Genomic DNA, 23,393 nt, shown 5'->3' on the forward strand with positions numbered 1-23,393 from the left:
GTCTTTGGGTAGCTTCAGAGTTGGTGCGCGCGGCCTCCAAACTCTGTAGAGCAGTTTTGTTCTTTCAAGGACACTGTAGGTTATGAGTACACTATGTTTTTGCTGTGTGCTTAATGTGTGTTTAATGAGTTATTTTTTTTAACTCTTTGAACATGACTAACGTTCGTTTTTCTCTGTGTCCCAGAGAACAAATGGCACCTACACTCCCTCCTCCACCACATCCCAATGAACCTGATGATACCACTAATGTAACATACCAAAATACAGTAATCACCATATAATAAAATTAATTACATTAAACAGTTAAACAATGCAGTCTTACACTGAAACAGGGTTCAAAAGCCGAACGGCTTAAAGTACAGAACTAAAATACAAATACAACATGATTGAAAGTTCAGAACGAACGGTTTTACAAAATCAAATAACCGAACGTCAAAACTAAAAAGCTAACATAACAAAATAACGAACACTCTAGGGCTCGGCTTTAACTTCCACTTCGACTAAGTTCTCCTCTTCAATAACGTCCTCCAAAGTAGCCTCGCCTTCTGCTCACATCCACACGGATGATCATTGCAATGATAGGACGAACGTACAGAGACAACAGACAACACAAGGAAAACAAAGGGTAAGCTTATGTAATTTAATTCATACATCAACAGATAAAATAAACATTCCAAACAACACACAAGCATATAGTTCCACATATATAATCATAAGAAATCTATCACTAGACGGACCGTCCGGACTGTATGAATCTGTGTAGCTATAGGCGTTCTTGCACCCGGGTGATGTAGTAACTGGAATAATCACATCAGCTGCCACCCGAGGTTAGCCCTATCCAAAGTACCCCTAAGGACTAGGACCTCCTGTCGTTCCCACACATGACCTACCCCCTCTACGTGAGGATGAGTACTCACGGAACATCAGGATGAACCAGCCAGCATTAGCATGCCCACAGTCATACTTTACCAAATTCCATATTCATCCATACATGAGTCGTTCCTCCCTGGAACGCTCGTTCAAAATCCACAATCGTTTAATCTTTCCATATCATGTTCACCCTTTAAAATCTTATACTTTATTCTCATTTTCATCTTTAGTTTCAAATACCTAAAATAACGAACGTTCAGTCCTCTGAAGGACGAGGACGAACGTTAAAGACGAGACCTAGAAAGACTCGTTGCAAATCAGAATAAGTCGACACATGATTATTTGACGAACGTCATTGCTACTCGAATCAGTTGAATGAACTGACTCTAGAACGATACAATCAATATTCAGAATAATTTAAGTACAAAGGCTCTAGGCCGAATCCAAATGGATAAAGATACAACAAGACGAGTAATTGACTATACTGAGGACAATTTATTTAAAGATATCGACTGCCAGTCAATGACCGAACGCGATAATACCCATTTACTAAAATATTTGGACGAACACTATTTACGCCCGTTTGGTAATCAAAGGTAACGACGAGCGTTCGGTACAAGACCGAACACTACTTAGGACGAACGCTAGGTGTAAGACCGAGCGTTACTCATTTTAAATGCGAGGGTATAAATATTATTATTTCATTTCAGAGACTCGGATACCGCTAGGCTGAGCCGAACGCTCAAACATAGCATTTCACAGGAGGACGCTCGTTCTCGACCAGAGTTCTTTCCGAATGAAAGAATTCCATTTTAAACCGTGTAAAAGAAAACCGAAGGGTATAAGACCGTTCGACGACGAGCGTACATTATCATAGTAAGAAAGTCATATTCATATTTTTCATCTATTTCTAACTCAACATTTCTCATACAGTCCATATCTTATAATTTCATATCAATTATCAATTCATATACTTTATAGGATTCATATCAACAATTCATACTCTACAATAATTATCCATATTCACATTCATACATATCAACCATCATCATACATAATCAATCAACATATATCTCATACATTCAGTCAATAACGGACGTTCATACAACATACAAGTATCAATTAAATTAAATAAGCTTCCCTTACCTCTAGTATAGACGGACGTCCTACTGACTGAAGTTGATTTGCCAAAGAACTAAGGTTTCCTTCTACCCTTAACAGCTCAACTACTCTACGAACCAAATCAAATAACAGTTCAACAATGGTTCAGAATTAAACTAAGGACTCATGAAACCAGAACTTGGTTTGCATGCTGGCCAGAACGAACGGTTAAGAAGTAGAAGACTTACCAGTATCAGAACGTTGAAGTGATCGATTCAAAACGAAGCTTAAGGCACCGGGAATGGTTCTACGGTTTCTGAAACGTGATCGGAGGAAAGAAAAATGAGTTATAGTAGAGAGAAGATGGAGGCTTTTTAGAGAGAAGGTGGAGAAAATGAGAAGTCAGTTTTTAGGAAGAAGAAGGGTGCATGCAGAGAGTGGGAAGGAGTGTTTAAGAAAAATTAGTTTTCTTCCCAATGTCAAACGGACATACTCTCACATACGGACACCTGTCTTCCACTATTGATTTCAGAATGTTCCAATTTGACACTTGGCAGTGGTGCGTCAGAGTTAGTGAGTGGATTTTTAATGGTCTGAGCAGGGTTTTAACGCATTAATTTTGATTTGACATATGGCTTACGGTTTTAATTTTCCAAGGTCTTACATTCCCCCTAACTCCTATAGAGGCCTTTTGGAAGATCTTCCCAAGAAAGGTTCTTGGATTTTTGTTGCCAGGTCTTGAACCCTTGGACTGCATTTTCTTCCATGGTATTGACTGTTGGGTGTACCTTTATTGATCCTTTGATGTTCTGAACTTCAAAAACATCTGTTGACCTCATTGTTTGACCCTGGATGCCATTCCCGTCAATTGTGGACTACTCCACTCCTCCAACCCACGGGAAAAGTGGTTCTTCATCTGGTTTACTACCCTGTGGATATCTCTCTTCCTTTTTCTCTTCATCATTAGCCAAGTACTCTTCTTCAGAGAATTTCTTGCCTTTCTTGATGTTTTGCAGACTGTTTTTCACATCATCCTTACCTGTTTTTCCCTCTTTCTTTCCTTTAATGACAGATTTCTCACTTCTTTCTGAACTCCTGTCCTGGTTCCAAGTTCTTCTTCCAAGAATTTTGTTGATTTCTTTAAGTTCTTGGCGCATCCCTCTCATCTTGGCCTTCAATTCCTCCATCGTCGTCTCCATCGAGTCAAACCACCCTTCCAACGCATTCATTTGCCCATCCATCCTCCCTTCCGGCACGTTCAGTTTTCCCTCATACAAGAGCCCTTTGGGTTTAAAGCATGGTCACACACAAACACCTCAGAAACTCTAGATCACTTAATCACAGAACCTTGATATCATAACATTGACCGATAGGTACTCCTAAAAGCTAGCTCAAGAGAGGAAGATTGGTCAAGGCTTATAAGGAATACTCTGGCCATATTCCCAATCAATGTAAGACATCTTACCAAAAGATAAATACAATATCCAAAGCAAAACAAACTACAAGCTGCAAAAACTCCTATATTATATATGCAATTGAAGCATAATAGAAATCTTGCACGTGAATGTATTGGGTTTGAAATATTAAGGGAGAGGAAGGGGAACCCAAGTAGAACAGGGGAAGGAATTAACTGAAGGGAGGAAATAGAATGGCTATGCTCAAGTAGTAAGTATCGAACGATTCAAATACACACAAAATAATGTGATTCTCAAAAGCGATGATACAAATCACATGAAGAATTGCCTTTGCTCTAGTATCGTCATCAAATCACAATTCTTTCTTCGAATTACATTAATCCCGTTTTGGATTGGGAATTGTGGCTTGAACCGCACCTCCATAAATTTGGGTTTTTGGGTTGGGTTGTCCAATTTGGTTTGTAAAACCCTAATTTGGTTTACAAACCAACCTCCATTGGTTTGTAAATCCTTAATTTCTTTTTGGTTTCTCAACTCTCACCTCTCACCTCTCACCTCTTATTCGTTGGAGCCGATGAACAAGGAAAAAGTGTCTTCGCCATCGTTTTGAGGAAGAGAAGATTTCCACATAAGTGAGTTGAGTCGGTCGAGTTCTGGATTGCTTTTTGCCAGGATCCACTTATGCTTCATTCGTTGTCGCAAGAGGGGAGTGAGTGGCAGGCGAGGCACTAGAAGCGACAATGGCAGAGGGAGGAGGAGGAAGAGGAGCCATCGGCAGAGGAGGCTCCCACGGGAGTTCTCTTGGTGGGGGATTTGAATGTCGTGGTGACCATCAGAGAAACAGGAAATTGAAATGCAGAATTCTAGGTTTGTGAAAATTCAAATTTCATTCATTGAGGCATTGTTGTTATTCACACAGTACCATGCTATATAATAATAAAACATGTATATTTAAGGTAAAAATATATATAATAAATTAATGGCTTAATTACCTACTTAGTCCCCATGTTCGGAGGTAATTTGCTGTTTAGTACCCGGTTTTAAAAATGTAGGCATTTGATACCTATGTTTTGAAATTTGTATCAATTGAATCCTACCCACTTAATGCCGTTATAAATCTAACGTTTTTCTGACTGTGTATGTGATTTGTGAACGAGCGTTTGTGGACGAGCGACGAGGACGCTCGTCCAGCGAAGAGGACGCTCGTCCAGCGAGGCAGAAGAGGACGCTCGTCCAGCTAAGTGAACGCCCAGTCAGGCAGAAGAGGACGCTCGTCCAGCGAAGCGAACGCCCAGTCAGGCAGAAGAGGACGCTCGTCCAGCGAAGCGAACGCCCAGTCAGGCAGAAGAGGACGCTCGTCCAACGAAGCGAACGCTCGTCCATAACCGCTCGTCCACAAATCACATACACAGTCAGAAAAAACGTTAGATTTATAACGGCGTTAAGTGGGTAGGATTCAATTGATACAAATTTCAAAACATAGGTATCAAATGCCTACATTTTTAAAACCGGGTACTAAACAGCAAATTACCTCTGAACATGGGGACTAAGTAGGTAATTAAGCCTAAATTAATTTAATAAATGCATTTTGCATATTTATGTATCTTATATATTTAAGTATATTTTACATTTTTTAATGCTTATGAATCCTACAATTCACGATTCAAAATTTAAGTTCTCTGATACGAAATACGATTGGCGATTCAACTACCATGCTTTTCACTTATGTGGATATGGGCCACCATTGGCACACCAATAACACATTTTATTAAAATGTATATTTTGTATAATGTGTTCTGTTCTGTAAGTTAAATATGTTATTAAATGCTTTTAGGCTTATGTTTCTTATTTATTTATCATGAATTTGCACTGTCAAGTGCCTTGTGAAATGAATATGTATGTTTAACTATTAATCATAGACCACATGATTCATGAATAGGAAAAAAGCCCACCCCCTACATTTACAATTTGAACCTTGATTCAGCTACCATAGTCAAGACACCTAAAAGTACTAATATCAATATTATATGTTATGTTATTCCAATCCCATACCCCATCAGATTGTATTCACAATAGATTGAGTTCAGATGATTTAATCTAACCTCCAAATTTATGTGATAACAGTAAGGAAACAAAAGGTGAGCCTTGGATAACTATAAGGTTTCCACATCATGGCCAGGATATTATGGCTTCAAATCCTTGAAACAACCTACTGAGACTACACACCTCTATCCTCCCCAAACCCCACTTGGTGGAGCCTTATGCCCTTTTTGTACTGTAAAGAAACTGAAATGAAACATGATAAAATTTTACCAGTTTGGATGGGTTTGGTTCCGTTAACACCCCCCACTAAAACTTGTCTTATATGGAAACTAATTTACAATGACTTTGTCAAATATTAAAGCCAGACATATCCAAAATTTGAAACCCACCACCAATCACACAAAGTGATATAGTTTACCTAAAATTTAATATTACCTGAGGGCATTCTTCTGAAGAACGATTGGCCAATATAATATCTGACAGCGGATTTGCATATTTATCCAAGCAGTTTTCTTGAATACATTTGCTGATGTCACATACATCCATGGTTCGGATTCATTATTAAAATGCGTTTGGAAAAACTGGAGAACAATATAAAGCATGGTGGAGAACGAAGCCAAAAACTTGGAAAACAGATGCCCTATGACTACAAGCCTGAAAAGTAACGGAATAAATCATTAGATCTTGAAGAAAAAAGTGAGCCAAAGATGAGGCATCAGTAGTTAAAGTGTGTACACAGGAAATATCGAGAGCCGGCTTGAGGATCTTGGGACCAGGTGTGTCTCAAAAGTTCTTTTAGCAGCAGCTGTGCAATTAATTGCCAGAATAACTGTATCCTGGGGTGAAAATTCAAAAAGGCAGGTTAACAAGAAGAAAAAAACATGTATACCCAAAAATGAATAAGGTAAATTCATTACCAAATCAATGAATTGCTGCTTATTATGAAGCTTCTCGACCCACTTAGGATGTTTAACAGAAAATTTAGCTTGCTCATTCGACGAACTCAAATGACATAATGAGAAATGATGAGCACCATAAGCAGGTGTTTCATAAATTATGACCTACAAGTAGTTGAATATCATATATATCTGTTTGAGATTGCGGTAAAAGTCTCCAGAAAGCGCTAGTACTTGCAGAAAGGCAAGTAGAAGAAATAATGACTTACATACGTGAACATCATATTGTGACAGAATTTGCCCATTCCAATGAATGTGGTCCAGATTCGGAAGCCTTTGCAGTCCTAGATCACTATGCTCAGGAGAATCAAATGTGAGCAGGACCCAGTTACTTTTTCCAAGAACATATTGTCTACTTTTCCTCAATGAACAATCTAACTGGAAGCAACGACAACTCCTACAGTAATTCTTTGTATCTGTACTTCCCTCTTCCAATGCATTGCCATACTCAGATAACTTCTTTTTGTCATACTCCATCTCATTCATCAAACTATTACTAGCAGTAGGGTCAGTGACAGACAGGCCAAGTACAGAGAACTTGGACTTATCCTCAAGAAATGAAGGCATTCTCCCACATGCATCATGAATGATCCCCTAGAGAGAGTAGAAGTTCTTTGTCAGTCATTCTTGTTACCCTAGACTATTCCAGAAACCACCAAAGACAACATGTAGGAAGGAGATAATCATTACAAGGACTTAACAGTGGGAATTCTCCGACCACATTCATATTGTCAAAGAATGAAGATTTTAATAACTAACACAAACAAAGTACTTATGCACCATTTCAAGTATGATTTAATGCCTGTCCAGAGCATTTTATTTTACCATTAAACTTTTTCATGGCTTTTCCACAAATTTGTGAACATATTCCAATAAATTTTACACACATGAACCTAATATTTGGGTAAATATTAACCATAAAACTGATACCTAACTGAATATTCTAAGAGGAAAAATATTCATGTCCATTTAAACTTGAAACTCTTGTTATTTAAATAACGAACGGAAACCCAAAACTTCCTCTACAATTAATAGTTGTGACAGCATACAATCAATATATTTATTGTTGGTATTGTTATTCCATTTGTTGGCTCAGATTCCCAAACGGACATGTTAGTGTCAAAAAATTACAACACGACAACATCAATGACGTCATATATACACACGCACACACACAATGTTAGGCCTTTACTGGTATATAGTAGAAGGAAAACCGGTACACAACCTAACTGCCAAGGCAGTTAGAGTGGGTAGTTAGGAGGTTTGTATATAGGGGCCGAGAGGGGAGGTTGAGCGGGAGAGCGAAGTAAATACTATTGGTTGTCAGGAACGTGTAACCTGATTGGGAGAGGTTAAGCTCTCTGCATTGTATCTTTGACTGTTTGATGAATAAAGAATCATTGTTTTCAGTACTCTTGTGTGGTGTTTGAGAGAAGAGAAGTGAGTTACATTAGGTTCTTGATTAAAGAACTTAACACACAACGACAAACCAAACTGAATATTCTACAAGGAAAAATGCTCATGTCGAAACTCTTGCAGTAACTAGACGACTATAACAAAAAAGTAAACCCAAAATTTCCTCTGCAATTAATAGCTCTAACATACAACCAATACATTGATTGCTTCTATTGCAATTCAATTTAATTTACCAAAGAAACATGGACTCCAACACAGACACGACACTTACACGGGACACGGCTAATATCCAAAATAGTGGACATGGCAAAAGCTGATATCATATATATGTGTATGCATGCATATATCTACGCACATGTATATATGCATGCATACATATATATATATATATATAATCATGATAAATATCTCAATTGAAATTTAACATTAATATACTTCACACTTTCCTTATAAACATATTTGCTGCACTTTCCATATAATAACAGCCCTCACAATAGAATTCTAACTAAGAAACATGTGTCTTAGTAACTAAAATAACTAGATAAGTTTGATAGAAACAAACCTCAAAAAATGTTATTAGTGTTGGAAGTCTCACATTGACTAGAGATAAGGTCAATTAGAGTATACATGTGGATGCAAACCTTATCTTACAAATCAGTTTTGTGGGATTGAGTTAGGTTTAAATTAACTTCTTAACATGGTATCAGAACCATGTGTTAGAGCCTATCCTAGCGAGATTTGTGTTGTTGGGCATATCATTCCACCCATTATCAGATCGCTATCAGACCACCCATTAATGTCTAGTTTCATGTACGAGATGTATAATACCTTGGTGTGAGGAGGTATGTTGGAAGTCCCACATCGACTAGAAATAAAGTCAATAAGTATATATGTAAATACAAACTTCACTTTATAAGTCAGTTTTGTGAGGTTGAATTAGACTTAAAAATCACTTCTTAACAATTAGTATTGCATTGTTTAAAGTAAAATTTGTTTTCTTTAATTTCTTTTTACTTTTGTACAATAATAGTGTCTATGAAGTGTTTAACCAATAATAGATGTCAGTTTACTGTTTGTATTCATACTCAGGCCGTTTTTAAGAGGTGTCCAAGATTTATGGAGGTGTCTAATCTGAAAAAATACTGTTTACTTCTGACACAATTGAGGAGTGTTGGACACGCATGTTTTGAAGGAGTGTTTGACAATTGTCGTGTCCAAAAAGTGTGGGACATAGAAAAACGCTATTTATAGAAGTGTTAGTGCTTCCTAGTGCCTTACTCTAACCTGTATGCAAGGAAAAGGAATTGTGAACTCAAATTCATTTTTGTACCTCAATGCTAGTACTAGAACTAGAAAGCAAGCCTTCACTGTAAGTAAAGGCTACAATCACATCAAAGGATGATGGTGAACAGGTGACAAACCACCCAAACAAAATACTAGGGGATGATTCTTGGTTTGATATAAGTTCCTTTGGCCACCAAAGCCTACAATGTCTTTTCATCTTCCTCTTATGATCTTCACATAAACTGAGTTACTGATCATGAAGTTCCTGCAATAGACAGAGACAAGAATGTGCTTACTTCAATAAAAATTTCAGATTAAAAAAGATGCAAATCAAAATTCAAATTAATAAAAACTATAAAATTTAGATGGAAGCATTTGTCATATTACATGCTATACTTACCCTTTTATACATTACAGAGGAATATTACACCTGGAATTACACCCTATGATATCAACAGGCACCCACCCAATGATTACTGTAATGCCCCTAATTTGAATTCCATAAAAACGTGTAAAAATTTAAACTTTTCACAATCATGAATAGAATCATTCTATTTTAATTGATCAGAAATCTATAAGAGAAAGTTCTTTCATATTCCACATCATAGTTATTTAATATTTACAACTCAGTGATTAAATATGAAAGTATACCTATAGAATAATTTAAAACCATGCATTTAATGTGCATGACACTTATAAATCTTCCCAAGTCTTTATCCCATCTCTCACTTTTCAAAATAATCTTCTACAACTGTATAGTCATTTACATTCCTATCTGAGCTCCTGTATAACATACGTTATACGGTCATCACACAGGCACACACAGACAAAACACACAATTGTATGGGTAAGTTAAGCATTCAATAAATTAAACACTTTAAGAAAACAAGATATACACGTACCAAATACTATATCAATATTAATCAACTCTTATCTATAGACATTGTATATTTGGACTAATTAATTAGCAACCAACTCTCCAATTACATTACCATGATCGTACATTATTATACTAACTTTACATCACAAGCACTTTTATTAGAATACATCATACCATTAATCTTAATATACCCAACGTTCCATACTAAAATAATATTGGTTCAAACACAAGATTGAATTTAACAATAACAATAATTATAATGATTAAAAGAGTCTTTAAAACAAGTCTCCAGATCTGAAATTTCACAACAACATCCATGATCCACAGCAACCATCTGTACCAATATGGATTGTAAAATGGCAAAATAAATTTACTAACACATTAACATCAATAACTCATACTTCTAACATCATTTAACAATCAAAACACATTTCCAATTCAACTACAATCATATAACAGTATCCACGAACCCAAAGAATCATTAAATAGTGTACACCGAAACCAAAACTGACAATTTGTTATCATAACAATACATGAATCCCAATATTTGCATATTCAGACGACCAATTACAGTTGAGTTTGTAGTCATCAAATCATTTCAATTACAAGTAACAAATTTTCCTTTAGAAATTTGTAGAGACTTAGCACTATAATAAGAACCATAAAATGTAATGTGTTTAATCACATGAATTATCACAATTTTATAGCATTGAAAACCTCAACCTTTCCCAAACAAATATTCCAACTCCATCTCAAAATTCACGTCCAAAACCTACTTAAAATACTTTATGTCACAGATAAACTCAATCAATACCAAACTTTCACTACACATTTAATTCCTATGTTAATTTTCCCATACCAATTATTAATTAAAACCCAACCATAACAATAATCACAACAATAATTACAACATTCCCACCCTTAACATTTACCCAAAACTTACCCGCAATGGTCTAAATTCACCCATAGTAAAATTTACACACAATCCATACACTTATTCCAATTCATAATTTAGACTAATAATATCTAATTATCCACAATATAAAGTACAGTAACATATTGTTCAAGACAATCAAAACCATATTAGCAAATACTATAACTCGGTAACTTGCTTCGTAACTCACTACCAACATAATAACTTGTTATTTGACATCAACTACTAACCAAAAGTAATAATAATAATAAGTGTTATATAATATCCATACATAACTCTACGCTAAACACCTATTTAAGTTCTCAATACTTCAAAGATAAGTATCAATTAAATATATAGTCGAATTTCACACATCTAGGTCCCATATAGATTTAACAATCAAAAATTTTCATTTTTTTTATACCTCATTTCCAGAAACCCAAGCATAATCAATCACAAACCATTAACCAGTTATCTGCACTGCTTAATAATACATACCAAAACTAAATCTTTACTTAATGAATATTTCATATTACAAATAACTATATATATATATATATATATATATATATATATATATATATATATATATATATATATATATATTATATATATATATATATATATATATATATATATATATATATATATGTATGTATGTATATTATATATATCATAGTTTATTCTAAACCCTTATCCCAATTTTTCCTAAATTCTGAAATACTAGAATCTATGTCAGACACTTTAACTTGAACTTATTTACCACTTACCAAAACAGATTAAAAAAATATTCTATTGCCGATTACTTACAAGTTTAACTAATTTTAATTAAACTAATCATTTAAATAATAAAAAATTGCATCAGTACATACCTTCATTCTCACTTTAACATGTTTCACAACATATAATATTTAAATAACTTAACATTTCAATCCTGTACAATAATGACAGGCTAATTCACACGCTAATTCAGAATTCAATCATGACATCCTTACCTTAAGTTCATATTACATTGTTTTTTCAATCCGCATAGCAGTATTACCTTCTGCAGTTGACCCAATTTCCAAATTTAACGATAATTTCAAATAATACTAAATTACCCTACACACATTACATCCTTATATTTAACTTTCTAAATTAGTACTTAAGCAACATCATCAAGTCTTCGAAAGTCTATAATTCATTCTCTCAATAAATTACCCTACACACATTACATCCTTATATTTAACTTTCTAAATTAGTACTTAAGCAACATCATCAAGTCTTCGAAAGTCTATAATTCATTCTCTCAAGTACCAAGAGGATTCTTCAACGTGCCAACCATTAATTTCATCCATATAACATAAACAATATAAATATTAAAGAGATTTAAACTTCTATCCAATCAGTTTAGTAATCCATTATCAACTTAAGAATAATGATATCCTAACAATCTGAACTCTCACATTAGTTCAAACATTGTGCCTCATTCTATTTTTATAAACTATATAACATCAATTGACAATCTACATGCATACTGCCACTATTAAGACACACACAACACCAAAATATATTCTCACGATATTAGCTTAGTTTACAACCAATTCTAATCACCCGAATCATCTCATAACAGCAAACATGTATTTCTGGTATCATTTGAATCACATATGACACTATTTCGATAATAAAATAAATTCTAAAACTATCGCCAATGTCAAACAGTTTGAGTTTATATTCCACGTGATGTATACCCACATGTCATTAATTATTAGTATAAAAGAACTCTAATTAACTTAAACATAGTAACATGTAAAATCTTAACCCTTACAAGTTCCAAACAGCAAGGTACACCAAGTTTTCCCGTCATTACTAGACATTGTATTTATGGAGTATGCAATTTAAGTTTTAAAGGACAACCATCCTAATTCTATTAGCTAAAACATGTATATAACGATTACAGTGATGCACTTAGGTCCCTTCAACTAGTAACAAACAGATTTTACATCACGGAACTCAACAAAACAAGTAATTTCTTCATCCAAGTTGTTGTTCCATATTTACACTAAGAACTAGTCTCACTCATGCAGAACAGAGTCACCAAACCCATTCACGCAACCCATATGCTCAAATAAAATAGCTATAGTTATAACACAACCAACCCAAAGCATCCCTTAGAACACCAAAATCCATTAACATACCATTGTGGAAGATTACACGGAAAAATAGCAAGAAAATCTAAACTAAAGCATTCAAGATTCCTACCACAATTCCAGTTCAGAAATGTTAAACACCACAAAGCATACATCAATTTTCCAGCCCATCTTTAATTAAACTATATATACCAACTTCTTGATTTATAAAATTGAAAACAGAACTCATTATATATTTGTTTCTACCAAACAACTATTTTGTTCTTCTTTCCGTTTAACAGAACCATACCCTTATAATATCTAATATTACAGTAACCATAGAAAAAGGTACGAATCAAGAAACAAATGCATAATCATATTTTCTACTCGCCAAAGAGTGAACAGAGAAGAACTCTCATTTTTCCTAACCCCAATACAACTCAAACATCAATTTAACATATTTCTCATACCCAATTCTTCAATACCTCTTCCCAGTCATCTGAACATTTAATAACTCAATTCCCATCATATAATACTCGAGTGAACACAAATAAATAGAGAGAAGCATGCCATTCAACACACACAATTAAACAACTCCTCGTACCTTGATCCAAAGTCCTTACGGCGGTCTCTCAATTCACCAATTCATGCAATAACTCTACTCTTGGCAACTCCAAACCTTCATTACTCACGGTTCTAGGGTTTAATCCGAGAAAGAGGAAAAACAAAATTGAAGAAGAAGAAGAACTGGACTAAAAAGGGCTTTTGGTTCTGAAGAAGGAAAAAAAGAAAATAATTGAAGAAGAAGATTGGGTGAGTTTCGCTCTCTCTGGTCTTCTCTCTTGTTTTCTTTTTCGAAAACGCTCTCCCCGACCCATCTTAACAGCAGCCCTCTATATTTTATTTTGTTTATTGACGCATCCAAAAAGAAATACTAAGCTCTGACCAATTTAAACCTCATGATACTTTATTAATTTAATGTAAACCATACAAGCCTTCCAAGATTTCAACGGCATCAACAACCAAGTCTAACCCATGGTACTATAATTAAACCTTATCCCAAAGAAATTCTGATAACTAGTTTTCCTGGGTTTTACAATTACAGCTGAGGAAAATAAATCTATTCAACTCTGTAATCTTCAAGAAAAGAAAACAACTACGCCAATACAAATCCGAATAAAAGCCACTTCAAATGAAATGTACAGGACCTACACTTAAAACAATCCAAGCGTTATGCCCACATTTAAAACAAAAAGGAAATGGCGAACTAAACCCTACCCCACAAACAAGCATTTAATTTAAACCCAACCAAAACAAAACAATTACAATCAAAAACAGTGGATTAAGCGCAGTTAAGGAATGAAAAATTGATAATGTGGAAAGGCAAAAGATCAAGAAAAGGAATGAGCTCTCACCGTCGTCGTCCCACTGACTTGCAATTTTGATAGGGGGAAATGGATTTCGAGGGCACGACTTGGAGCTCCTTGACTCGACTGAAGCTAGATTGAAGCTGAATTGAAAGTATACTGAAACTACATTGAAGCAAATTACGAACCTAGCTGATTGATTGCCTTACCCGTAGACACAACCAATTTTTAATCCAGTAATTCAACAATTATAACTAAGGATGTTATTAAATTTCAATCAAACGCATATTATAGGCACAACAGTAGTTCAAAAACCAGACAATTGAATACAAGCACCCTAGTCTCACATCAATAAAAAGAGAAAAAAAATATAAAGTGAACCAGCGTATGAACCTGGTGCCATTCCAGCAGTACCAAAGTACAAATTATGGTTGCTTACTTGATGTGATAATCACCAATCATTTGTAACAATCACGAGCCAAACACCAAGTTGTACACAAGTTAAACTTATTTCTCGGTTTTCATCCCCTCTATTCTTCTTTCCAAAACCCTCTATATTTCTCTTCAAAATAAAACACAAACATAAGAACACGGAACAACCCTTTCAGAGACGCGACTTAGGGCTACATATTTTGAACACCGAATGAGCAAAGCAAAAGAAAATATCAAACAAAGAATAGGGTTCTAGAACGATGGTACCTCAGGTACAAACGTGAATGATTCCTCTCTGCTTGTGAGTGGGAGCTTCGTCATCTACTGGTCCACACAACCGCCGCTTCAGCTTCGTCTGCCCATGGTTCTGCGATCGAATCTAAAAGAGAAATGGAAGATGAACAATAGAAAGGGGAAATGAAAGAAATGAATGAGAATAGAAAATGAAAGAAGGAATAAAGGAAGAAGACGAACGAGGAGGACGATAGCTTTGAGAGGGACGAAGCTCTAGCAGTCTGAAATTTTGAGAGAGGAAGAGGTTTGGAGGGAAAGATGGTGAGTAAAAAAAATTGGGAGGATATGTTTACGCACAGATGGCTAGAAAAAATATTTAAGTGTAACATTTTGGAGGAAAACTTTAGGATGAAATTTTAAGTGAGAAAAGATGTAAAAAATGTATTATTATTTTAAGAGGTTATAAACCCCTTTAAAAAATAACTAAAATCCCGCTATTATTGTGAGTTAGATAGTTCAACATAATTATTTTCAATCATGTGTTTGTGGGGATCTTTTATATCTTCCGCAAAATAACTCCCACTAAATAACAGAAAAACAAAAAAACAAACAAATAAATTCGTCAAAAAATTATATAGAAATAAATAAATAATAATTTTAAAGATATGATATTTTTTACCTAATAAAATTTACTTAATAATTTTATATAAAAACTAGACTTTTATTAATAAAATAATAAAATTCCATTTTTAAATATTATCTTTACTTTAACTCTACTCAGTCTTAACACAATTGTATTTACACAATGAAAATATTTTAGAACATGACAATAAATTGAAAATTCAAAAAATACTAAAAAGTTAATATACAAAACAAAAGGACATGCGAAAGAATAACTCCTTCCTATTTACATTGTCTGATTTATCCAAACTCCATAATTCAATTTTTATTCTCTAAAACTAAAAATAACAAACTAAATTCATATGATTGCACCAATTTCTAAATTTAAAAGATACTTCTTTTATATTTATAAATTGGAATCACATAACCAATACAAAAGGATAATAAGAGAAAACAGACTAATTTAATTCATATATAAACACAAAATAAAGAAACAAATGGTTGAGAAAAAGGAAAAAAAAAACTTGTAAAAACAAAGTAGGGAAAATGTTGTATTTGACTTCAATATTTATAATATATATATATATATATATATATATATATATATATATATATATATATATATATATATATAATTTTGTGTGTCATCTTGTCATTGTAAGACCTGTGTAAAATAAAAATATACTTTTATTTTACTATATTTTGTGTTACTAAATAATTAATTATGATATGTATTTGTGTAATGAAAATATTAAGAAAGTGAATAAAATAAATTAATTAGAACTAATGTTATCTTAATTTTCGAAAATTGTTTGAAAGAATAGTTAAGTAATGTTTCCTAGTTGTTTTATTTTCATTGGTGGGGAGGTGTGGGTCTTATAGTGATAAAAATAAAATAATGGTGAGAAGGCATTGTTGGGTGGAGCACGTGAAAGTGTAAGAGGCTTGAAGGGAATTTTCTAAAGTTTTTATGCTTTTTGGCTTTTCATGTTTATGATAGGAGAGAAAACATAGTTTTATAATTGTCCTTCCTCTTTTTGCATGATTTGAGTTTCTGAAGGTGACAATGTCGGCAGTAGGTGTTGAAATGTTTTTCCATAGCTTGGCTTCTTTTGTTTTGTAGGGTTTTGGATAGATTATAGAGTTAAGTAAGGAAACATATAGTTAAGTTACATGGTGCATATTAAAAACATGAGTGAGAACTTAATGAGAACCCTACCATCTTATATAAACCATATTATGTGTGAGAGAGGGGAAAAATCTAAACGTACTATACTAAATAGTAGGCTTGGAGGATAGTTTTGGACGGGTGGGGAACATTGTTACTACGCAAGGGAAGGAAGGCATCTTGTTGGTCTTTGCTTTGAAACTCAAAGGATTTTGGAAAGTCATTGGAACTAGAGGTAAGGGGGGGAAACTAGGATTTATATAACTGTATGCATGTTAGGGTAGTTAAAAACTAGACTATATATGTATGTTTGATGGTGCATGTATATTGTATGATGGGTAGAAGGTAAGGGGTTTAACTTGGGTTATAACATATTGTATGATGGGTAGAAGGTAAGGGAAGCTAGATTTATTTCTTTGATTGTTGAAATAATCTGTATTTGATGCAAATCTGGGAAGAAGGGGATGAAATTGGGGTTCCTGGAAATCTGGTGCGATTCTGCAGAATTCTGCAGAACGCGTGTTCGTCCAAATGGCTCGACCAATTAGTGGTCGGCCAAAATACTATGAGCGTTCGGTTTTATTTTCTGATGTACCCAGAGTTAGCGTTCGTCCTTGGGTGAAAGTAGTAACATATTAGACGTTCGTCCCAACAGTGGTCGACAATGGTGGTCGGCCAAATAACCGTTCGGTCTTGTATCCTCCAGTAACGAGCGTTAGCGTTCGTTCTGGGCTTGTTTTGGTGAGCGTTTGGCGATCGGTCTTCGTGTATGGGTGACTGTAGTGTTCGGCTGAATTTAGTATTATCAGGCTTGAATCCTGAGCGTTCGGTTTTGATGTTTTAGTGATTTAAGCCTTCGATCTAAATTTGATATTCTTAGGTTTGAATCTGGAACGTTCGATTTTGGGTGTATTAGTAAGCGTTCAGTCTGTAATTTGATGTTCTTATGTTTAAATCATGAACGTTCAATTTTGGTGAATTGTGGATTTTAGCGTTCGGTCTTAATTTAAATTCTTAGGTTTAAATATTGAATTCGATTTTGTGAATTGTTGATTTTGAGCGTTCGGTCTTAAATTGGATTCTTAGGTGTGAATCTCGAGTGTTCGGTTTTGATGTATTAGTGATTGTAGTCGTTCGTCCTTAATTTGGATTCTTAGGTTTGGATCATAAGCGTTCGGTCTTGGGTATTAGTGATTGTGAGCGTTCGACCTTAATTTGATAAGTTTAAATCTTAAACGTTCGGCCTTGGTGTATTAGTGAGCATAAGCATTCGTTCTTAACTTGGTATTCTCGGATAGCAATCTTGAGCGTTTGGTCTTAAATATGATGTTCTTATGTTTAAATCTTGAACGTTCGTTTTGGTGAATTAGTTGTAGTAGCATTCGGTGAATACTGTTCGACCAAATAGCGTTCGGTGAATAGTGTTCGTCCAAATAGCGTTCGGCGAATATGTATGAATCCGTAATTTCTTGGTAGTATTTTAAAACAATTATTGAGAATTGTTGGTTATTTTCTTGATCTAATATTGGTTTATTTATACATGTTGTTGAGAATATGTATGAATCCGTGATTGAGCACGTTTATTTTTGTTTGATGTTGGTACGTACACTATGTTATTTACTTGTAATTTCGTCTGTCTTATGAGCATTTTAATACTAAGATAAATGCGATTCTCGCGAGTGACTGAGATTCGAGTGTCACCTCCTTCTGCGCAAGGAGGTGAATGTCTCGCCCAATGACTTCGGCTCGTGTTGAGTATAGTGCATCGTTATGCGTAGTATCGATGTTTTTACTCGTTAGTCCTTGAGGAGTCGGGGAGATAGGTCTGAAGTCGCGATGGAAGACGACTCGAGTCGCCTGTTATTGAGAACAGGTTATGACGACGAATTACAAGGAAACAACATTAGTTTATGAAACACTAGTCTGCAATGTCATATGTGTCGATTTATATTAAGTCATGAAAATTGTTATAGTTTATATGTAATGGGTTTATGATGTGTTTTTTTTATCTGATACTTCTGGTTACTCACCCTTGCATGTTGTGGTTGTGGTTTCCACCTGCGATGATCGTACTTGTACGGGAGGGAGTAGATGGTATTGTAGATAAAGCTGGATTGGAATAGCTCTTCGAGAGAGACGGGAAATAAAACTTGTTGGGATTTTTATAATGTTTTCTTATTTATGTTTGTTTGGTTTTGTTATTTTAAGGAAACAATTAAGATTTGGTTTGTTGTAATGTATGAACTTATGATGTGTGTATGGTTTGTTTATGTGGTGTATTGTTTTAAAAAAAAACACTTTCATAAGATTCATGCTTCAAGATTATTATTATTATTATTAGGTTTAATCCTTTTCGACATCCCTATTTGTTTACGAATGTCTCAGATGGGTCCTCGTTTTCTAAAGTGTATCAAAATGGTCCTTAATTTTCAAAATTGATATCAATTGAGTCCTTTTCGTTCAGTTGGCTGGACAGCGTTAAAAAAATTGATGAGTGGATGCTGAGATGACGAACGAACGCTCGTCCACCAGCGAACGAACGCTCGTCGACCACCGAACAAACGGTCGTCTAGTGTGGAACGAACGGTCGTCCAGCAGTAAGAGGTCGACGAGCGTTCATTCGCTGGTGAACGAGCGTTCGTTCGTCATCTCAGCATCCACTCATCAATTTTTTTAACGCCGTCCAGCCAACTTAACGGAAAGGACTCAATTGATATCAATTTTGAAAATTAAGGACCATTTTGATACACTTTAGAAAACGAGGACCCATCTGAGACATTCGTACATAAATAGGGATGTCGAAAAGGATTAAACCTTATTATTAATATATTCTATAAGGGGTGTTACAATTTTGGTATCAGAGCTTTGGTTTTCGAAAAATCTTTTGGGGCCTTGGGGAGTGAGCTCGACTAGCTTTATTGTGTTTTCCTGATAATGGTATGATAGTTTCCACATTTAATTGTAATTTTGAATAATAGAGGATGTCAAGACGGGCAAGAACTCCTCCTCCACTCAATGCCACTGCAGAACTCGCACAAGCTCTCCGAAAAATATCTAGGGTACTCCAAGGACAACAAGAGCAACAGGTTGAACAAGCAGCCAGACCTCATGTGAGCATGAATGATTTTTTGCGTCACAACCCTATTAAGTTTAATGGGAAGGTTACTCCAAACGAAGCTGACGATTGAATTTGCTGTAATGAGAAAATTTTTGCTGCAATTGAATGCTCGGAGGTGCAGAAACTAGTTTTTGCTACTTACATGCTGGCCGGGGAGGCAGAATACTAGTGGCACGACCTTCAAATTGAGATGGATGCTCGAGGAGAAGTTGCTTGTTGGGAGGACTTCAAGACCAGATTCTTAGAGAGGTACTTTCCTGCCAATGCTAAAATAGAGCGGGAGGCAGAATTCTTGACTCTACAACAAGGCAATATGTCAGTATAGGCTTACAAGGAGAGGTTTGAATATCTGGCCCGATTCTATACCCAGAATTTGAGCGAGCAATGGAAGTGCAGAAAGTTTGAGAGAGGTTTGCGCCATGATTTGATGAAAGCCCTCATCCTGTTGCATGTATGCATGAGTTTTGATCAATGGCTAAAACAAAATACAAACACTTCAATGGAATGTATGGATGAGTATGTTGTTGGGGTTATCAATTTCATCTTATCCACTCTCATATACTTTAGGAATTTCAACATTCTTTTCATCATCGTTAATGCCACTCTCTAAATTACCTTGCAAGAAGGCCTATCCCTAATTACGAGTTCATACGATTCCTAGCATTCCTAATAATTAGTTCTTTTAATGCAGGAGCTTAACGACAACCAATATACTATTGGGAGAAATTCCCCGGATCTAGACTTCCCCGTACGTTCCCGTATCGACAAAATCAATAATCATGCATTGAATGAGTTAAACAAAGCAAGCATTGAGCAAAGAGGAAAAACCCTAACTAATGATAAAAGAAAGCATAGGTCTTAAATATAAGATATAAACACAAATTCCATATATGAGAGTTTCACAAGACTACATTGATTCCCCAACAACAATACAAGGTTTAGTTCACCATATTCATGGTGAAACTAGATGAATAATAATGGAAGAATGAAAGATAAAACCTTAGAAAGGTGAAGAGGTAGCCTGAGCATCCAAGATCCTCCTTCAAAGGGGTGGAAGAGAGAGTGTTTGCTTCGTTTCTGCCAAAGATACAAACCCTAGGACGTCCTAAAGCTTATATACTATTCTAAAATTACAGAAAATTTAGGCCCAAGCCCATAAGTGTGCCGCTCAGCGGTAAAGTACCGCTCAGCGGTAAGTGCGTGAGTTGGTTTCTTCCCCTCAGCGGCCATTTTGCCCCTCAGCGGATCCCACGTGAACTCCTGAGTGCCGCTCAGCGGTAAACTGCCGCTGAGCAGCAGTTGCGGCTTCTCCTTTTGCACTTTTTGATGTCTTTTCTGATTCCATCTCTCTCCTTCTTCACTTCTTTCACCAAATTCACCTTAAAACCTGCACAAAAACACTGAAATCAAGCATAAACCTGTCGAGCTCTCTTATTTCTGAAAATATCAACAAAAGCATGATTTCAAGCTAGTTTCTAAGTGTTAAAGGTTGCTTTTAGTTCAATTTTAAGCATGAAAATAACAGTTTTTCAACTGTTATCACAACCCCAAACTTAGAACTTTGCTTGTCCTCAAGCAAACAAGATGTAACTCAATCTTCTACCAATTCATATAATGGTTCACTCATTCAAAAATCCTCTTTTCAAGATAAGTAAAGGCTTCAATCAAACTTATGACCAAGATTTCAATCAAGACGTGCACATGCTTATGTGTTCACAAAGTCACTTAATATCCAACAAATGCTAATTTTTTTATGAATGATCAATCAATTAAGCATGGATGTTCATGTGCTCATGGAATATTTCCTCACTAGGTAAAGTGTTTCACTCAAACACAAGTGTATAAGAGGTAATCACTCATTCACTCCACTATCACAATGTTACCTGAATCAACTTTGCCTTTCATTTAACCACAATCAAAACATTTACAAGCATGCATCATCACAAGGACTTTTCAATGGCTTATAACGTGGCTGGGCTAACAAGAAAATTGGTTTTTCTGGATCACAAAATCCTTGAGTTAAGAGAATCATAACAACACAATTATTCTTATTTTTCCCAACTTGCCTTTGCATTGAGCTTTGTCTTTCTTTTCTTTTCTTTCTCTTTTCTTTTTCTTTTTCTTTTCACATTCTTATTTCTTAGCTTCTTAGCTCAATGCTTTTCCCTTTTTCTTTTTCATGCTTTCCCAACAACCCCAAACTTGAACATTTATCAATACCACACAAGATTTTCTACTTAACTCAAGGTAAAGCTTTTCAACAAGGTTTTTCAATTTATGTTCAAGGCTAAGGGTTCAAAGGATAGAACACAAAGTGTTCTCTTTTAGTGGGCTAACTTCATGAATTTGGCCAATAAAAAGGGTTCCAACAAATGGCCTTGATCATATGATGCAAAACAAGCAATTGATTCAATCATAGAAAACCTGGGCAAAATCATTCATGCTTTCAAAGTAATAGCATTCAATCAATAACAACTCTGGAGCTCAAAACCTCACGTATAAGCTCATTCACATTTGACATACACATCCTGCTTAATCTCACAATCACAATCATAATATCCTGCATTTGTTCACAAAGCTTGTGAATCACCTGTATAAGCATTTTATGTGCACATCTATCTCAACATCAATCAATCAATAAGCATCATCAAGTATTACTTATCAAACAATCACAGTTAATAGCAAACCATCGCACAAACCAGGTGTCCAATAAAGTACATCAAACCCTAATCTAAAAAACAAAAACAAATAAGTTCAGAAAACTTAAACCAACAAAAGCATAAGCATATGATAGCATTCATCAGTAAATGCTATCTCAGCTCCTCATCAGTCTGAGTTGTCCTCTGTATCTTCCTCTTCCTCCTCATCTTCATCATCTTCAAACGCATCATCATCATCAGCTTCATCTTCTTCCATCTCTCTAGCTGAAGCTTCAGCTGCTCCAGCTCCTCCTCCATGCACTGGCTCCTCTGGCCAAGCTACCACATTATGGAATTCATCCATAGTCCACCTGTGGGCTGGAGGTGTATCATACATCCCCACAATCATCTCAGCAGTAGCCACCTGCCCTCTGTGAATGGACTGCAACTGAGCACCTATAAGAGACATGTACATGTCCCTCATCTGGAATGGTTCTGCTTCATGTGTCTCAGCAGATGTCTGGCTCTGTGCTGCCCTCTCTCTCTACGAGCACGGCGTGGTGGAACTGGCTGAGCTGCATCCTCACCTCCACAATACTGTCTGTAATAAGCCTCATCAATGGCTTTTCTTGGCCTTTCAAATGGTGGAACAGAAGTATCCACCCCACCTAGCTTGCAAAGGTGAGTAATCAAGGAGGGATGTCCTAGTGGTGCTTTGTTGTTTGAGGTATTGGCGCACACACTAATCTCATCAGCTATCACCTGCCCAATGTTAACATTTAAATTGCTGATAGCACAGTAGATGAATAGTGCCCTGCTGAGAGTAAT

The 23,393-nt window shown here is 35.4% G+C and overlaps 1 protein-coding gene across 13 annotated transcripts; it reads right to left on the reverse strand.

The window, feature by feature from the left end:
• Positions 1–278: 278 nt before the first annotated feature.
• On the reverse strand, positions 279–15,415 carry LOC148191235 (uncharacterized). Of its 13 annotated transcripts, none has more exons than XM_088101769.1 (11): positions 15,260–15,301; positions 15,053–15,164; positions 14,793–14,915; positions 14,402–14,518; positions 9,486–9,561; positions 9,132–9,350; positions 6,599–6,979; positions 6,347–6,490; positions 6,165–6,265; positions 5,865–6,083; positions 279–545 (listed from the first exon to the last, which is right to left on the reverse strand). In XM_088101769.1, the coding sequence occupies exons 6-11, from the start codon at positions 9,300–9,302 to the stop codon at positions 515–517; spliced, it is 1,047 nt and encodes a 348-aa protein (XP_087957895.1). In that variant the 5' UTR covers positions 9,303–9,350; positions 9,486–9,561; positions 14,402–14,518; positions 14,793–14,915; positions 15,053–15,164; positions 15,260–15,301; the 3' UTR covers positions 279–514. The 13 variants fall into 13 exon arrangements, with proteins under 13 accessions (XP_087957895.1, XP_087957894.1, XP_087957896.1 ...); XM_088101768.1 differs by having other exon boundaries at positions 9,486–9,572; XM_088101770.1 differs by lacking the exon at positions 9,486–9,561 and having other exon boundaries at positions 14,402–14,512.
• Positions 15,416–23,393: the final 7,978 nt, after the last annotated feature.

This window comes from Vigna umbellata, chromosome 11, assembly GCF_029865625.1.
Source record: "Vigna umbellata cultivar VRB3 chromosome 11, Vumbellata_1.0, whole genome shotgun sequence".
Lineage (NCBI taxonomy): Eukaryota > Viridiplantae > Streptophyta > Magnoliopsida > Fabales > Fabaceae > Vigna > Vigna umbellata.